This window comes from Ipomoea triloba, chromosome 3 (genome assembly GCF_003576645.1).
Source record: "Ipomoea triloba cultivar NCNSP0323 chromosome 3, ASM357664v1".
Lineage (NCBI taxonomy): Eukaryota > Viridiplantae > Streptophyta > Magnoliopsida > Solanales > Convolvulaceae > Ipomoea > Ipomoea triloba.
This window is the reverse complement of record NC_044918.1, coordinates 15,510,537-15,529,186: the sequence shown is the minus strand read 5'-3', so window position 1 is coordinate 15,529,186 and position 18,650 is coordinate 15,510,537. Positions and strand designations below refer to the sequence as shown.

Genomic DNA, 18,650 nt, shown 5'->3' with positions numbered 1-18,650 from the left:
CGCAGGAAAAAAAAAAAAAAAAAAAAAAAAAAAAAAAAAAAAAAAAAAAAAAAAAAAAAAAAAAAGAAGTAAAAATGCAAAAAATCACGCGCTCAGTTGGGTGCCTCCGTCTGCCACACGCAAAACAACCTACTTGTTTTGTTTCTTTCTCTCATCCAGTGGATCTCACAAAAATTTTGATTTTATTAGATAAAATTTCACTAAAAAATTACACCTCTCATTTGTTCAAAAACAACTCATTTAGTTTTTTTTTTTTAAGAGAAACTTAATTCATTGAATTCAAAGGAAGAATGTCATGAACAACCCACTTGATTTTTTCTTGTGAAAAAATTGTGAAAAAAAAAAAACACTATTGTGCACACTAACTCATTTTTTGTGTTCTTTTCTATTTTATATTGATTATAAAGGTGGACTATTGGAAAAATCATTTTTTTAGTATATATGTTTTGAATTTTATATTTTATTCATGAATATTATTGTTAAATAATAATAAAATATTCAAAATAGCAATAACTCATTGAATGCTTAAGGAGTAAAGGGACAATGACTATTAATGATTTTCTTTTTCACCATTTCTACCTTTTGCTTTACTAAGAGAAATTAATATTTCTATAATAACTCCATTCTTAAAAAAAATTATACAGACAGAATTTAACATCGTATATATTAACACGACTTGCATACTGCCTTTTTTTGTATATGTAATAATTTTAGTTGAAAATATCATTTTAATTATGATTAATATTAATATTAATATCAAGTCAAATTTGGTGAAATAGAACAAATAAAAGGCCTACAACGAGCAAGAAAGGGTATAAAGTAATGTGATTCAACACAAACCGATGTACTTGTCCAGTACTATCTGCTAAACATATTACTCAGCAAAAACAACATTGTTCCAAAAAGAACAATATGGGCAACAAGATCTACTACACTTTTGAGTAAAATAAAATCCAAATCGGACACAACTATTTCAAATGTCGATAAATACGAAAGTATCTGGGAGGATGTAAAATATTCCATTACATTAATAAAATATTATGTTACATTCTTTCTTCTTCCAAAAGATTGAATTCTCAATCCTAAGGGCCCCCACGCCCCGGCCCAACAAAGCATATGGAAGGATGTAAATCATGGTGACTCAACTGAACACATGCTAAACCTTTGTTCACTGCGCACAAGAAACCCCCCACTTTGAGAATGTAAAATATTCCGTTACATTCCTATAACACCCCTCGTGTTGTCGTGCAACATTCTCTATCTCTCTTTTGAAAAAAAAAAAAATGCTTCATTTTAATTTGAATGAAACAAAGCTAAAAAGTATAGATATATTTTTGAAAGCAACTAAAAAGTATGTTATTATTATTATTATTATTATTATATTATTATTAGAGAAAGGTAGCAAGAGGTGGTTCATGGGTCAACCTTGGAAATGACTTAATGATGTTTTCTATTGCAATAATATAATTAGTAGATTAGAGACGGTATGATTTTAATTAAATATACTTAATTGTATACTTTAAGTCATTTCAGAAAGTTATGTCATATGCAGCAGACGAAAACAACCAATAAAAAAAAATCATGCATAGCTTTCGGCTGGGTTGAATCACTATTTTGTTATCACGAGAAAAACCACATTTATAAAAATACTCTATGCAACAAGTTGCGTTCAACATAGAAAGTGTTAACAAGAATTGAACATGTGACTATCGTGTATGAGAATCATACTTCAACTACTCGACCACTATATTTTCAGAGTTGAATCACTACTATTTATTGTTTTGTCTTATATATAGATTTAATTAATTTGTGTGATGGATATATTAGAAATTGCCCAATAATAAGGACCTAGAGGTCTAAGAGACCATCGCTAGGGGTCCAAGAAGATGGCTCGAGTGGCCCATGGAGAGTTCGGAGCCCGTCTCCAAGCCTAGAGCTATGGGCCTTGACTTAGTCTCATGGCCCACCACATGTGCTTGAACTTAGTCTTGTGGCCCTCCACGAAATTAGCCTAATTCGGTTCAGATTCCCTTGTATAAAAGGTCATTGTCTTAGCATTACAGAACATCTTCATCATACTTCGTCTAAACAATTATTGTAATAGCCTTACACTTCTTTTGTTATAACTTTGCGACTACGAATCAATACAATATTTAGTCTCTGATACCTACATCACCTATTTTTCCTATAGAATGAATGGACACTAACAAATGCTTTAGCCTCCCTTCATGTCCCGATCTTCCCATTATATTTGAGTTGTAGGAGGATGTTGGTGTGGGTATATGGTTATATAGATGCCATACTAATCAATTAATGTAAATTTATGTGAGATGTAAAATGTATTAATAAATATAGTAAAATAAAATATAAAATTTTGAAAAAATAATATTTAATGTTAGACCAGTCTTAAGTTGATACGCATAGGTTCATAATTAATTCAATACTAAGGGTAGCCAAATTAGGATTGGTTAGTTGCTCTTTGTTTTCTTGTTGTACAATAGTCATTTAAAAAATTAAAAAAAAAACTAAAACAAAAAAAAAAAAAAACTAACGTTGGATTAGGGCATTGGTCTAACTGGTTGGAGATGAAAAGCTTTGTAAGGTTTCATTTTGACATTTGAATGAAACATATTTTGTTGACGGATCATGAACTCTATAAAGATCTCAAATTGTTTTAACGTATACATTGTATCTCTTTATAAACTCACGTGTAATTGTGACAATAAAAAAAAATGATATCATTAGACATTTATTATTATTAGGTCAATCTCAGTTTATTGATGAGTTTTGGACCGTGTTTGTATGCCATTTGTATTATATTATTTTAATTTATTTAGTTTATTCAACTCGTAAATATTATAATTTAATTTCTCACAGTTTAAACAATACCATGAATTATAATTAAGATAATAATTATTTTTTATTTTTTTTTAAGTGTGAGGGAAAAAAAGTATTTATTTAGGATCATATGGTACATGTTATATAGGGGTGGCCTGCACGGTACTTATGAATGGTTTTTTTTTAAACAATTTTTTTTTTTTAAACTTGAAACAATATTTGGATAATGATCTAATTGGTTGACTAGGCTGCCAAGTCAGAGGAACATAAACATTTACAATATCAGTTGACATATTCATGTAAATATATAAAATATATTTCTCAATTCATATTATTATATTGCCATTGGGTTTAATTAATTGTTCATAATCCAAAAACAGCAAAAATAAAATCTTAAAAGTCAAAGAAATAATACGTACAAGACCTAAAGTACAAACGTTGCTGAAATTAAAGTCTCTAATTCAACATAATAATAACAACAACTACTTTACCCTATTAAGGACTAGTCAGGCGAGTGTAGTATGATTTTTGTACTATAATGTTATGAGTTTGATTATTTAATTTCTAATATCATCTCAATTAAGTCCATCGCACATAATTTTTTTCAGTGCGGTTCACCTCTTTTTTGTGAATATGAACATGATTTCCTTAATGCCGCACACTCTTAGATAATGATTGCGAGGTAATAATAGTGGATGCAATTCCGAGGTGATTATTAGGTGTTTGAGTGATCAACAAATGTATACCGATGTTGTGCGTAATATTCTGTAAGTTTGTTATTGTGAGATGAATATGCTCTTAGAGTCCCAAATAGTTCATGTTTTTAGAGAACAAAACAAGGCAGTAGACGCACGAGCAAACATCTCCCTCCATCAAAATAAAGAAGGGGTTTCCACTTTAATATAATTTTCACACCTCCTCCATCGATCTCTACCGTTTTTTCTTGACGAAGACTAATTCATGATCACGCATTCGAGACAAGCAAGTCATTACGGTTGTTGATAACTAAGTGTTTATGTCAAGGTCTTCCTTTCTTCTCAATCAAAAAATTATACAACTTATTAATTACAAATATATCTCTTTCTGGGTGTGACCCAGGGTCTCCACCGTCGGACACAATGGCTAACCCCTCACTGGATTGTAGGCACCTCTATTGGGTGAGACAGCTGGCCTGGAGATTTAAGGCTGCAATTACAAATATATCTCTATTAGACTATTACTCTCAATATTTTTATGAACTTCCTAAATATTTATTAGTAGTTAGTGAAGAGCGGTTAAATTAAGGTGCTGAAAATTTATGTGGGAGAATATATATGGAAAAACGACAGTAGTTAGAAATCATGGTTAGGTAGGTTGATGATTACACAATTAGAAGCAAATCCCATGTTATTACATGTGTTAAACATACATGTTTTCTTACTATTGTATTTCAGGGAATCGCCTAGCTCAAGATGCTGGCACTTGATACAGAACAAACATTAACTTTTTATTGACTTCAATTTTAACAATTATATATTCACAACCAAGTCAAACAATTACCATTTCTTCTTCTTTTTTTCCCCTCTAAAGATTATTCAATAAGAAAAAAAAAATTATGGTAATTTTGAAAAGGCCGTCGAGTGCCAAATTTCAATTTATTTACCGTGAACAAAATAGAACATTAGAGAGCATTTGGTACTTTCTTATCAATTAAATTTTTGAGAAAATGATTTTAAGGAATATATTTGACAGAAATAACTTTATTAAGAAAATTAATTAACATGTTTGGTGTTACCTCGAAAACATAGTAATTAAATTACCTAGAAAATTACGGAGTAATTAACATGTTTGATTCGTTTAAACTTTCTCATTAAAATTTTAAAACATAGCACCAAACGTGGGAGTAATTTTCTACCTTTTAAATTCACAGAAAAGTTTGAACTTTCCTGACTACTAAACGTCCTCTTAACTTTTTTGTTGAGGAAGTCATATGTAATGATAGGGGCCATCCGAATGATCTGATGTTTCCAGAAAGCGTTTTGTCAAATTATGTTCGAGGACAACTTTGTGGTTGTTATCCTAAGGAGGGTGGTTGGCGCTCATTAGTTCGAGTCGTGGTTTCTTCTATCGGGGTCTCCCCCTCCTCTATGATCGAAAAAATTTGTAAAAGTTATAATATAAAGTTTATATATTTACTGCATTATTTAAATTGTTAGTTTAATTGTAATTAATTGTCATCGACGTATATTTGTGTCTGAATTGTTTTAAATTGTGAAGTACGTTCATATTTAGATTCGAGGTTATAACACATTCGTCCTCATTATTTTTATAGGCAGGTTTTACATGTAAAAAGTAATATTCGTTATTTACTGTTTCACTAAGAAGTTACGTTTATGAAATAATTTGCCTAATTTAGACAAAGAAGTCACGTTTATGCATGTCCCCACCCTCAAAAGGGAATCCCATTGCCTCCCGCCACCAAAGTGGTAATCTTGCTAAATTAAACGAAAAAAAATTAAAGAAATACATTGATATGTGTTACAAGCTAATAACCATTTTTTTTTATTGTTGTTTAATGGTCTAATTAATAAATATTGCTTACAATTGGTATAAACATCAGTTCATAGGTGCATGTCCCTTAAAATGGAGTCTAATGGGTCAACACGTTTGAGGATATTTTGTTTAATATACTCCGTATATATAAGCAAATTAAGGTTGTAATAAATTGGAATAGGGAGGAGTAAGTTTCAATTGTTATATTTTGGACTAAAGTTTACTATACTTCAATCATTATATAATAGATCATAATTCATATTATAAGATGAATCATTAACATAAAGTACATTTGTAATATACTGAAGATATATTTTTAAAGGTTCATCTTTGAAGATTAATCATTTGAGTACTAAATGTTCATTATTTGGTATATTATGAAATAATGAGTTTTCAATACACAAATAATAATGTAGATTTAGTAGATCATGGTCCACAGTATAATTTGCAACTATGCGCATGGTAGATAGTATCTTCGTTAATAAATTATATATCTATTACAATTAACATAGTACTAATATAATGGTTGATACATAATTCGAACAAGATCCACCATGCGTATAGTTAAAAATTATACAATAGACCAAGACTCACAATGTGAGGTGGACCCTAGTCTATGGTATGATTTGCCAGTAAGGTTCGACTCCTTTCAGGTCAATTTTGGACAACCTAATTTATATTCTCATGTTCTTTTGTCTGATAGAGTCACAAAATAGGCTCGATTAGAGTTTACGGATAGCGGCTACAAGTCTGTAAGAAAAATTCAAAAATTTTTTGTGATTTATCCAACTTGTCACAAGCATATGTATTTTACAAAATATCGCAAACCGGGGTTTTCTGTAAATTAAAGAATAGGGAGAAGTAAGAACATAGTAGAAGTACAACCTTTTTTTTTTTTTTTTTTTTTTTGGCTTTTCTTCCTTGCTCTCTTTTGGCTAGATGTCTGTCTGTCTGTCTGTCTGGTTTTCTTTAAATAATCCTGTGACTTCACAACTTCTTTAACAAACAAAGAGAGCAGTTGGAAACCTTGCATCTCCCTGCAGACGTTACACTTGTGCTGCATATATCATCATCAACAAAATCTTGAATCTCCAGAAGCCATAATAGGATCATAGGACCATCAAGGTATCTCTTTCTTGCCTGCAAAAACTAAGGACTGTCTGTTACTGTGCCACTACTAATCTGTTCCTGCAATCTTGATTTTTATTTTTTCTGCATTTTGGCTGTCATATCATATAGTGTTTGTGTCCTAGGAATTGTTTAGGACTTGTTTGCTTTCATGGGTGTTCTCTGATTTGTTCAAGATGATGATTTCTGCATGTTTTTTTTTTTTTTTTGAATCATTTCGTGAAATAGATTTCTCTGCAGGCATATTTAGAATCTGAAAAAGATGAAGAATGCTATTCTGCCACAAGTTTCATCCCAGATTTACAGTTTTGGTAATTTACAATCTGAATACATGTGTTCTTGAAAAGTTAAATTAGCACTATTGAAGTGGGAAAATCTCATTCTTACATTCTGTTATGTATATGTTCTTAACATTTCAGGCTGCAGTGAGGCTGCAGGTTTCTCCGATATCCCTTCGCAGATAGAAAGCGAGTTGTGAGTCTGTTTTAATGTTTTCTTTCCTGCAGTTCTTCGGTTTTCCTAACACGACTGATAAAAACAATGGTTTAATGTTTGTTGTTGTTTTTTGTTTTTTCGGAGTTTAATGAGTGGAAATGGAATCTGGTTTTGATTCTGCAAGGGAATAAACTAATTCCTGAGAGCATTTTACAGTAGTACAAGCTGTCTTGTACTTTGGCTTAACTCTGGTAATCAGCAAGGCTTAATGATTACCACCAAAACACAAATGGCCCATGCTTGACTTGTGTTTGTTTTAAGATTAGATTATTGTTTGTCATTTTCTGCTAAATCGAATAAAAAAGGGGTGTTTAAGGTTCAACAGTGGTTTGGTCAAAATTTCATTTGTATTTTCAAATAATTGAGACAGGAACAGAAGTATTAAGATAAAGATTGATGATGCAGATGAGGCAATTGTTTAATAAGTAGTCTGCAATTTTTGTCAACAGAAACGTCTTCAGTGGCGACGGCTTCTGTATTGATTCAAACTTGTATACTAATCAAGACAACCTTGGAGGGGTGCTGGCTTTCTGTTCTGAATCACAAATCATCTATCAGTCTGGTAGCCTGTCGTTTTCGAGTTTTCTTATTAATCCATTTGGATTTTGGACCATGATTTTATCCTCAGCAGACCTACCTAGTAATACCTACTGCTGCCTAACTATGATTTTATGTGTCTGAATTTCAGAACCTCCCTCGTCGATGGCTGTGAAAAGACTCGGCTGCCCTCTCGGTTTGGATCGTGGTTCCAGCCTGCCTGCTTCTTCGCCTGTTGGTTTTTGCGAATTTTATCAGGACGTTCACATCACGAAGAAGACAAGAAAGCGTTCTTCGCCCGAAAGTGCTGAATCCATAGCAGAAAGGGCTGGGAAAAATGTGCTGATTGAGGAAACCACTCCACGGATTCGAAGGGGAAGAGTATGTTGTTCAGAAGTTTACTGACTGAAATTCATTCTTGAAAATGCCTGAACTGAAAGGCTTTGATCTGTAACTGGCAGGTGCCTGCAAGGAGAAGCCAGAAGCTGACTGACAAGATCACAGCTCTTCAAAAGCTGGTTTCCCCTTATGGAAAGGTTGCCAATTTTTGTATGATTTTCGCGAGTGATATACTAATTTAAGCACATAAACCGAACGCTTTAATCTTATATTGCAGACTGACACAGCTTCTGTTCTTCAAGAGGCTTGCATTTCCATTAAAGCCCTGCAAGATCAGATTCAGGTTCATACCACTCTCAGTACTTAAACCGAGCATAATTTCGTTTAAATCTCTCATAACAAAAGCTAACTTCTCCAGTTTTCTGCAGAACTTGTGCATTGCATCCCATGGCCACTCTGATCAGGTCAGTATAATGGTTCATCATTACAGACATTGAATGCTCGGTTTCTTAACGAAATTGCTCGTGTTGTGTTTGCAGAAAACGGGAGACGAAAATGAAGCCGGGCTGCGAAATAAAGGGCTCTGCCTGGTTCCAGTTTCATTGTTGCAGACAGTTGCAGACCAGGATTTGTTCAGTCAAATGTTGGGCAGCATGAGTTGTTTCTCAGCATAGGAATGCTTGCTTGTTTCTAGCAGTAAATAGAGTATGGTAGAAGGCTGTTAAGGGCCTTTTTTGTTTTTTTTCTTTCATGATCTCCAAATGGAGTGAAATGTTGCCATCTGATATCATATGGAAATTGAGTTGATGTGCAGAGACAAATGACAAACCCCAATTTCCCCCAAGGAACTTTATCCATTGGATTAAAATTTTATGCAATTTTATTAGTTTTTTTTGAGGTACCACATTTATTTTTTTTTTTCTTCTTTTGTTGCATACGGTTTAAATAGAGCGTGTAGTGAAAGTAATATTTTATGAGTTAGGCATTTTTTAACATAATAGGTATATGATATAACTTGCACAATTTTATTGATTTAGTAGGTAAATTATTCATAAATAACAAGTATATTTTAATTTACGATAATGCTTGTAACTGTTATTTAAATATGCTTTTTAGGTAATGTTTGTCTTGTAATTATAGTTGAAAAAGGATCTCCACATAAATTGACTTAAAATTCTTACCTTGTTCTTAAAATATGAATTCAGATATATATTCTTCAACATGAAACTGAAAGGGTATATGGCAATGAAGACATGAATATAGGGCAATCGGAGCAGGGTCGTGGGGATAGGAAACATACTCTCTGCGCATACTAATGGGGCGTTTGGTTTGGGTGTAATTAAAATTCTTTTTCAATACAATTAAACACTTATAAACTACATTATTTGATTTGATGAAATTGTAATTCTCTGTTTTGTGAAATTAAAATTCATATACCTTATAGGATTTATAATTTGGTGGTTACTAGGAAAGGAAAAAAAAATTATTATATTGTCCTTAATTATTATTACACAATGACATACCACTTATTTCCTTCTTATTTGAAATATAATTTTTTGAAAGGATTCAAAATATAATTTTATTCCTTCATACCAAATAATGCAATTTGAATTCATATTTTATTTTCACATTATTCGTTTACTATCAAATTACAATTCATTTCGTCTATAATTCCCTTATTTCAATCAAACATTATCTCTTTTGTTTTCATTTCTTTCAATATGAAAAAAAAAAAAAAAAAAAAAAAGAGAGGGGGGGCAAAACAGTAAACGGAAAAAGAAAAAAAAGAATTTTGAAAGGAATATAGATCAGAAAATACGGAGTATTTAAATAAATAAAGAAAAGCGAGAGTCCTCATTTATCTCTATATCTCTGGTCTCGCCATCGGAATTGCAATCTTCTCCACGCCTTTATCTCAACCCTAGATTTCCTCGATCGATCGATCTCTCTGCTCCTTCTGAAGTCATGGTGAGTAATCGTTACATACACTGACACATTACAGCCTATGAAATTTATTCATTTATTTTAATTCAATATTTGATAGATTAATTTGGCGAGTTTTTCATTCTATTTTATTGAATCTGCTAATAATATGCACGATCGAATTAGTTTTGGAGTGGAAATTTTGTGAAGTTTATTAATTGTGGATTGGATTGGATTGATTTCGTGTTCCCTGGATTAGATTCGATTTGTAGTTGTTCATGTGCTCGGCGACTATTGAAGGTTAAGCTTGTTTGTGGCTAAGCATTACATGTTATAGTTAGATCGTAAAGTCTAAAATTATCCTTGGAAATTTTAACAGGGTTCCTGAAATTTGTTATATGTGTATCTAAGGATAGTGTTACCGTCTCCAGGTAGATGTTAAGCTGAAGTGAAGGAATTGTATCAGAAAATAAAGTAATTGGGTTCTCATATTGCCCTCTTGAACTAAGCATGCTTTTGAACTAGAATTCTTACATATTGAGCTTCAATCGTAGATTCATAGATGTTTGTTATCCACTCTGATGGCTACTTATGGCCTTAAATTGCAACCAGCAGATTTGCCTGCCAGCTGAGAATTAGAGCAAGAAGCTCTCTTCTGATCTCAGTTATAGTTGATAGTTCACTAATATTTTATGCTTAGAACACAAATCATTACTCATCAAAAACAAATATAAATTTTGGCCTCATTTTAGGCTTGCTAGGCATGGAATTTACTCTACTTCATGGAGGTGATGAATCAACCATGTATTATTTCTGTTTGGCTCAACTATGTTACCTTTTTCTGCTTTTGTTCGTGGGGTTGAGGGATGGTTGTTGAAGAATGGTGGAAGGGCCAAACCGTCAAATGACATTATCTTAAATGCCTCAATTCTAGATCATAGTTCACTAATGGTTTATGACTTTATGTTTATACTTAAAAAATGAAAAATAAAATTAGGCCTCAATTAGTTATGTTATGTTATTTATTTATTTCCCTTTGGTTTGAATGAGGGATGATTATTGGCCAAAAGTTGGATGGAATACTAAGTGCTATAAAAGGTTTAAAAAGACCACAGAGCACATTTTATACAGAGGTCTAGATTCTTCACACAACAAATTACAAACATTACATTTCAAAAGATAATAATGAACTCCTGAAATTCCAATTATAAGTTCATGATTAACAGCATGCCTATGAAAGTATGAAGTGATTTGGATCAATCACAACTCTTTCTTATATAAAATGTTTGTATTAGCTAATTAGTTTTTTTTTTTTTTTTTCACATCTAGAGCAGATAATGTTTTTGTTGGTTGAATGAGTTTGAAGTAGGAATGCCTCAGGCTTACAATCTAGCATTGTTTAACATGAATGATCTTGTTATGGATTTATGGTATAAACACAGTTATATCTATGAGATGATGCCCAACTGGCAAGTGGCAACTGTTAATACTGTTAGATGCTATTTTTCATCGTCTTATTCGCCAATTTCCTAGTGTTCCCCAATCTTTGTGTTGGTTTACCATTAATGATGGATTTAACATACAAAACTGTAGGCTAACGCAGCATCTGGGATGGCTGTTCATGATGACTGCAAGCTGAAGTTTTTAGAACTGAAGGCAAAAAGAAGTTTCCGCTTCATAGTTTTCAAGATTGAAGAGAAGCAGAAGCAGGTGATTGTAGAAAAGCTTGGTGAGCCAGCACAAAGCTATGAGGACTTCACTGCCAGCCTTCCTGCAGATGAGTGTCGCTATGCTGTCTACGACTTTGATTTTGTAACTGAGGAAAATTGCCAGAAGAGCAGAATTTTCTTCATTGCTTGGTAATATATACAATTCTCTAGGGTCCACATTACTTAAATTTTTATCATACTATCTCGTTGTTAGTTCTTTGGGATTTGACCTCTACCCTTCCGATGATTGAAGGTCACCCGATATAGCTAGGGTGAGAAGCAAGATGATCTATGCAAGCTCCAAAGATAGGTTCAAGAGAGAGCTCGATGGCATCCAGATAGAGTTGCAAGCCACTGACCCTACTGAAATGGGCCTTGATGTCATCAGAAGCCGAGCCGGCTGCATTTGAATTGCTGTGCACTGAAATGGAGAGCTCTCCATAAAGTTTTCTTTGGTTATGTCTAATGTTTATATTATGCTGGGAAGTAGAATTGGTTAGATATGCTGTTGGGTCAAACCTTTTAAAGCTTCATCTCTGACGAGAAACTTAAATGATTTTTAAGCATACACTAATTGCTATTCATGTGGTCTTGAGATTTCTTCATTTGTGATGTGTTTTCTTCTTAGGAGATTATGTGCATCAACTTTGATGTTAGTTTTTACTTTAATTTGCACAACTGACTGACAATACCCTTCTATATTACCCATCCCACTCCCTCCCCTCCACCCCCACTCATAAGCTATGATGCTTCAACATCTTCTATGAGTGAGTGTATTCGCTTAGACATAATTTTCTTAAGAAATTTATGAAAATTTATTTATTTTTCCCTGCGTTTTTTGTTTTAGCTCATAACTCATTTTACTATTGAAGAGTTCTTTTTATTTTAGCTCATAACTTTTTTAACCTGAAAATTTATGATTGTAATTTGACACTGAACCTATTTATTATACGAAAAAATAATGTGAAGGATGCATATTATGTAGTAATCATATGAAAAAAGTAAAAAATATGTACCTTCTTAAACTAGAGGTGATGAAATGCAACCTATGAGAGAAACTTATAAATATCATAAACATCTATAGCCTAGTGTCTTTATTTTTGTGTGTGATTTATCTTTTTCGTATATGAGCAAGATTTATCTAGTGCAAAAATATAAATCTGCATTACTATAAAATTTATTTGTTTTTATAAAAAATCAGTCATATTTAGTCACAAATTACCTTTTTCAATGCATTTTCTAAAGTCTATTGGTAATAAAAACTCGTAAATACCAACATTCGAAATTAGGAAGTTTCTGACAAACTAAAAAATTGTTACAAAAAATGCCAGAAAAGTTAGGCCAAATGATGAAACAAGTACCATTATATTGATTTTAAAAATTTAAATTTCTAGTACATCATAAATGAATGCAAAAATATAACTGAAAGAATCAAAAGCCCCAAGCATTTGTAAGAATATAACCTGATCTTTCATCTTAATTTCCATAGTGCCACTCAGACTTCTACTCTTTTACAAGCTGTTTTTCTTAATTTGCAGCAGTAATAATTAAATATACACATGAAGGACAAGTTAGTAATTTGAGTACTCCCATGCTTTAAACCTTCAGCTCGCTGGCCTTCTTCCTGCGCACTGCAACACTGGGAGCACTACTCCCTCAGAAAACTGCAAGAATCTCTCTCTCTCTTCCTTTCTCTCTCTAAGATTTTTCCAAAAATGGCGGATTATTCTCCCGGCGTGCAGGATCCTGATCCCAGCCTAGCTGCCGCCGGTGACCAGGTTCATGTTCGCCGAGGCCTTCGCCGTTCCAGGGAACTCCCAGCCGCCGGTGATCATGTGGTATGCATTCTCTCTCCATTTTCTTTCGGACTTCGATCTGAGTTTCTCACCTTGTATATCGATCGTGTATGCTTTTCAGCTAGCTTATGCATTACCTTTACGTGAAACTAAAACTGCAGGGATTTCAAAATCCATTGGATATTAGGCAAGGTAGAGAACCTGGGAGGAAGCTTTATATATCCAACTTGGCATATAGCGTTTCCGACGAAGATATCAGAGTAAATTCTCTCTCTATTTTCTTCATTTCTTTTTGCAATTTATTCATACACACCGTGAAAATCTTTGTGAAACTCCACACTACTGTTCAAACGGCATATATCACTGTTATATATGTACATTGCCCCTAAAATGTTCATACTTACTTCCTCTGTAGGTATCATGTTTTACTTATTCTCTTTAGTGTTTTAAAATTATTTTTTAAATTTAATAATATATACTGTAAGTTTTATGTACTAATACTAAACTTAACATTATGAAAAATGAATTAAAAATAGCTTTAGTCAAGCTTCCACCTATCAAATGGGAATAAAAAATTGGTGTTTATGTGGTTGTGTGCAGACACTGTTTTCAGAGATTGGCCATTTGCAAAATTTTGGAATCCACTATGACAGGACTGGCAGATCCATGGTATATTGATGATTTATCAACTGATTTTTTTGAAGCTGTTCAATAATCTGTTAGGGGTTAATATAATATAATTGTCACAGGGAACTGGAGAGGTTGTTTTCTTTCGCCGCTCAGATGCTATGGCAGCCATGAGGACATTCCACAATGTACCCCTTGATGGGAGACCAATTAAGATTGATGAGGTTGGAGTGCACGTTGAAATTGCCCCTGCCCCTGTGCCTTTGCCTCGTCTTTTTCTGGGATCATTACCAATCACACCTTTTCAGTTGTAAGCTTTGTTTAATCTTTCATCTTCCACATTTGGTGTTTCTTATATACACATTATACATATATATGTTTCTAGTGTTTTGTTTCTAGTGTTCCGTTTCTTTGTTTTATGTTTCCGTGCTACCTTGGATGCGAATATCATTGTTGAAATGCCTGCCCTAAAGCATGACAAAATGTTGGGATAGTGTTGCAGTTCTCTACTCCTCTACCCTTTGACAACAAACTGAAATTCATAATTCCATACCTTGCCTTGGCTATTATATTGTTAATTTGCTTTGTGAGAGAGGGGCCTGTTGACATATATGGTCTTAATTACTCTTGAATAAAATCATTGTTTTAACAGTCAGATTTTGAATTCTTGAGCAGTGTACCACCAAACCTTTCAGGATATGAAGAAGGTGAGTCTAGTAGGTTGCCAAGGGCTGGGGGTTCTGGCAGTAGAGCACAGGACCCACAATTTAGGCCTCATGGACATGAAGGCTGGAGGGATAGAAGCCACCATAGACATGCCACTACTGCAGAACTAGATGTTGATTTGGATAGGTATCATTCAGATGCTAAGAAACAAGCCTGATATATATATATATGTGTGTGTGTGTGTGTGTTATCAGATATGATGATGGATGCACTGCTGTTGTTTTGTTCATGACCCTGCTGCTAGTTCTTCTGCTATGTTAGAAACCAGAGTTTAAGATGACTTGGATAGTGTGGTATATACTGCAGGTATGGGCTATTTTGCATTGTATGGAAGTTGGTCTCAGATACTGTATTAGTATAGTTCATATGACTCTCAATTTCTCAGGCAAGAATAGCATGATATAGTTTCTTGACAATTATTTTTATTTATTTGTTTGTTTATGATATTTATTTAATTTAATTTTTAATTAAAAATATTATATAATAATTTATTAAAGAATTATTTTTATAAAATATATGCATGTCCTTATAAGTCTTTTTACACCTCAATAGCTAATAGTAAACATCTAACTTTACCAAATACATTAACCGCGACCAAAGTTTATCAATAGTCGATACCTCTCATTGTGAGTGACAAAATGGTAGCCATAAATGCTCTAACCTTATTCTTTTCATGTTAGAAGTCTTTTTTTTTTTGTTTTTGAATATTACTAACTTTATTACAATGTAGTATCTGTTCATAACTACTTTCTCAACCTATTAAAACACAAGAGTTAGTATTGCCTCCACTGAGGCTTGAACCCACCACCTCCCGTATAAAGGGAAGGGTTTGATGCCACTGGACTACAAACTTTTCATGTTAGAAGTCTAGAAGATACAAACTTTTCTCAATACATTTTGCTTATTCTTCTCTTTCCCAGGCAGTTGTTGCCTACATTGTTAAACAATAGTGCTTACTGGATTTGAAGCTGAATTCTCCACAAAAGAACATATTATAAATAACATTTAAATAAAACAGTTATCAATAAGGGTCCATAGCTCAGTGGTAGAGCATTTGACTGCAGATCAAGAGGTCACCGGTTGGGCCCTTTTTACAATACTTTTACAATACATCTGTTAGCAGAGAAAATTAATTTCTGGCTTTTAAAATAGTCGAAAGAAGCAGGGATAATTGCATTATTTTGCCATATTTTGGAATTTCTTTGTTGCCAAATCTCCCAACAAACCATTATGATACACTATAAATATGACTGTTCGAACCCGATTGAGCCCTACCTTCCATAATGATTTTGACATCCAAATAACGAGACAATGTATAAAAAACTTCTATTGTGCTTTCTCTAAAACTCATAAAAAAAAAAATTTTAAAATCTATATTGGTCATATCCTAAAGCTACATAATATCCTTTACTATAATAAAGCCATAATTTTTTGGTAATTAAAAAAATGGTTTCCCTGTCTTTGTGCTGATTTGTTGCGTAAAGCCCTAGACTTTTACCTTTTTTTTTTTTTTTTTCCAAATTGGATTAAAACCCTTTCACATTTCAATTAACTTTAGTTCACATTTGTTGTTGACCGACTGTTTCATTACAACTATTATTTGAAGATGCATCGTTTCTCTAAACGGTGGTTTATCATTAATATACTAGAATTATATCTTCCATCCATGTACCTATATAAATACTTTTGAGTTGATACATTTGAATTCATATCAAACACAACTACTGAGAAAAATAATTTAGTTGTAACACAAATACAAATCAACAAGGCTCCAATGTATTTTTTTTTTTAAATACATGGCTCCAAGATTATTACTCGTATTTATCTTATCCTATATGTTGTATATATGAATACAATCTCAACCGAAGTCTCAATCGAAGTCATATAATCTCAGTCGAAGTCTATTCGACTGAGATTATATTCAAATATATAGCGTATAGGATAGAAGAAATACGAGTAATAATACACTATATAAGTGAACGGACAATTTTACCCCTTCATTTGACCTCAAATTAACCAAAATTTGACGAAATGACCAAGATTGGAAAGAATTTGAAAGTCAAGGGACTTAAATTGCCCAAATTAAAAGTCGATGACTAATTTTGAAAAATCAACATAGTCGGAGGACCATTTCTGGAATTAACTTTATATATATTTTTCTTCCTAAAAATCATACATAGAATTGAAATACTTAGTGGGAGCATGAAATTCTAATTTCAATAAATAAATTAAGGGAATTGCAATTTGAGAATTAGGTGGAATGAAATTGAAATTCCCTGTAACCAAACCCCCTGTAAAATCTTTGACATCATTAATAAGATCCCACCCCTCATAGATGAGACCGTACCGTCATGAATACTGGTGAGACGGTTTCACATAAGTTTTTGCGTTTAATATAATATAAGGAAAAAAGATTTTTAAAACCTGTGTAATAAGCCTAATAAGCAATTAATATTTACAAACAAATATATTGAAATATTAACTGAATATACTACAATTCAAAAACCTCTTAAAACATATTAACTACATTTATAGAAACAATTAAGTTGTTGTCAAATGATTGGCCGACATCAAATCTACAAATAGGGCAGCTTGCAGATTTTTCCAGCCATGAAGCTATGCAGCCATGGTGGAAGACGTGGCAGCAGGGCAATGGCGAAATTTTCGCTCCCACCAAGAACTCTTCCAAACAGACAGGATAGATCGATGATTCATCTACGCCATTCTCGAACCTCTCTTCCTTCAACTTCTTGATCTCCTCCGTGCTCAAACTCCTCGGCTTCGACGATGAAATATCATGGTGAGGAAAAAAATCGACATCATTATTCTCAGTAGGTGGCGGTCGTTCTCGGTCCAGGATCTCAATAGAAGCTGTAACTACCGTTCCGTCGCCGTTGACGAGTCCAATTCGCTGCGCAGAATGCACAATATGGTGGGAGAGGATGCCGCAAACGCGGGGAGACAATGCCTCCATCTAGCGGTGAAATTGGTTTCCCAAATAACTCTCTAGGTGCAACCCGGAAGAGCGGTGGTTGAGAGGAAAGGAAACGATTGACTCGCCGAGACTCATCTGATAGCTGTATCCATCCTCACCGCCGGTCCCGAGAAATGTGTATTTGAATTTCAAAGAAACTTCTATTTCTACGAAACCGGGGTCGATCTCCGATGACCGCCTGGTTTGAAAGGAGAGCCTGACCGTGCCTCGACGGTGCAAGAATCCTAAGTTGGGTGAGTTATTGTGCGCTGCCATGATGGTGTTAATTGATTAGTTGATTGTAGTGATGTGTTGGAGAAGAGAGGATAGATGGATGATAGTGAAGGTGAAGATTATTATGTTAATTTATAGGATTATTACATTGGTGTTCTTCAATTCAAATCCAGGTCGGTTTAAGATTAGGCAAATTTATAAGATTAATTTGGTGTTCTACGAATCCAGGTCGGTTTAGGATTAGAAAAAGAAAATCTTTTGGGCTGATATCTGTCTTCGTAGGGTTTGATTGGTTATTGCTGTTTATTTTCTTCTACATTAAGCTTAAGATATCCTGCCTGGGGTTTGAGCCACTTTCCTATATCTTGAATTCTGCTAGCTGTATTTGGGAAGTTGTTCTCTGCCGCTGCCTTCCAATCATAAAGAAAATTAATTTCTGGCTTTTAAAATAGTCGAAGAAGCAGGGATAATTGCACCATTTTGCCATATTTTAGAATTTCTTTGTTGCCAAATCTCCCAACAAACCATTATGATACACTATAAATATGACTGTTCGAACCAGATTGAGCCCTACCCTCAATAGTGATTTTGACATCCAAATAACGAGACCATGTATAAAAAACTTCTATTGTGCTTTCTCTAAAAGTCATAAAAAAAATTTAAAAAAATCTATATTGATCATATCCTAAAGCTACATAATATCCTTTACTATAATAAAGCCATAATTTTTTGATAATTAAAAAAAATGGTTTCCCGGTTTTTGTGCTGATTTGTTGCGTAAAGCCCTAGACT

At 33.3% G+C, this 18,650-nt stretch overlaps 4 protein-coding genes across 6 annotated transcripts; 3 read left to right on the top strand and 1 right to left on the bottom strand.

Moving 5' to 3' along the window:
- The first annotated feature begins 6,332 nt into the window (after positions 1-6,332).
- On the top strand, positions 6,333-8,770 carry LOC116013878 (transcription factor bHLH110-like). Of its 2 annotated transcripts, none has more exons than XM_031253838.1 (9): positions 6,333-6,495; positions 6,739-6,809; positions 6,918-6,972; positions 7,443-7,555; positions 7,682-7,911; positions 7,992-8,066; positions 8,147-8,212; positions 8,298-8,333; positions 8,409-8,770. In XM_031253838.1, the coding sequence occupies exons 2-9, from the start codon at positions 6,761-6,763 to the stop codon at positions 8,541-8,543; spliced, it is 759 nt and encodes a 252-aa protein (XP_031109698.1). In that variant the 5' UTR covers positions 6,333-6,495; positions 6,739-6,760; the 3' UTR covers positions 8,544-8,770. The 2 variants fall into 2 exon arrangements, with proteins under 2 accessions (XP_031109698.1, XP_031109699.1); XM_031253839.1 differs by having other exon boundaries at positions 6,727-6,809.
- A 928-nt stretch (positions 8,771-9,698) lies between these two features.
- On the top strand, positions 9,699-12,128 carry LOC116011738 (actin-depolymerizing factor 2). Its single transcript, XM_031251141.1, has 3 exons — positions 9,699-9,837; positions 11,386-11,651; positions 11,755-12,128. The coding sequence occupies exons 1-3, from the start codon at positions 9,835-9,837 to the stop codon at positions 11,909-11,911; spliced, it is 426 nt and encodes a 141-aa protein (XP_031107001.1). The 5' UTR covers positions 9,699-9,834; the 3' UTR covers positions 11,912-12,128.
- A 1,026-nt stretch (positions 12,129-13,154) lies between these two features.
- On the top strand, positions 13,155-15,037 carry LOC116011781 (THO complex subunit 4B-like). Of its 2 annotated transcripts, none has more exons than XM_031251191.1 (5): positions 13,155-13,339; positions 13,459-13,557; positions 13,898-13,966; positions 14,047-14,234; positions 14,600-15,037. In XM_031251191.1, the coding sequence occupies exons 1-5, from the start codon at positions 13,217-13,219 to the stop codon at positions 14,805-14,807; spliced, it is 687 nt and encodes a 228-aa protein (XP_031107051.1). In that variant the 5' UTR covers positions 13,155-13,216; the 3' UTR covers positions 14,808-15,037. The 2 variants fall into 2 exon arrangements, with proteins under 2 accessions (XP_031107051.1, XP_031107052.1); XM_031251192.1 differs by having other exon boundaries at positions 14,620-14,732.
- A 2,122-nt stretch (positions 15,038-17,159) lies between these two features.
- On the bottom strand, positions 17,160-17,624 carry LOC116012963 (E3 ubiquitin-protein ligase RNF126-A-like). Its single transcript, XM_031252630.1, has one exon. It carries the CDS (start codon positions 17,622-17,624, stop codon positions 17,160-17,162), a length of 465 nt encoding a protein of 154 aa, XP_031108490.1.
- Positions 17,625-18,650: the final 1,026 nt, after the last annotated feature.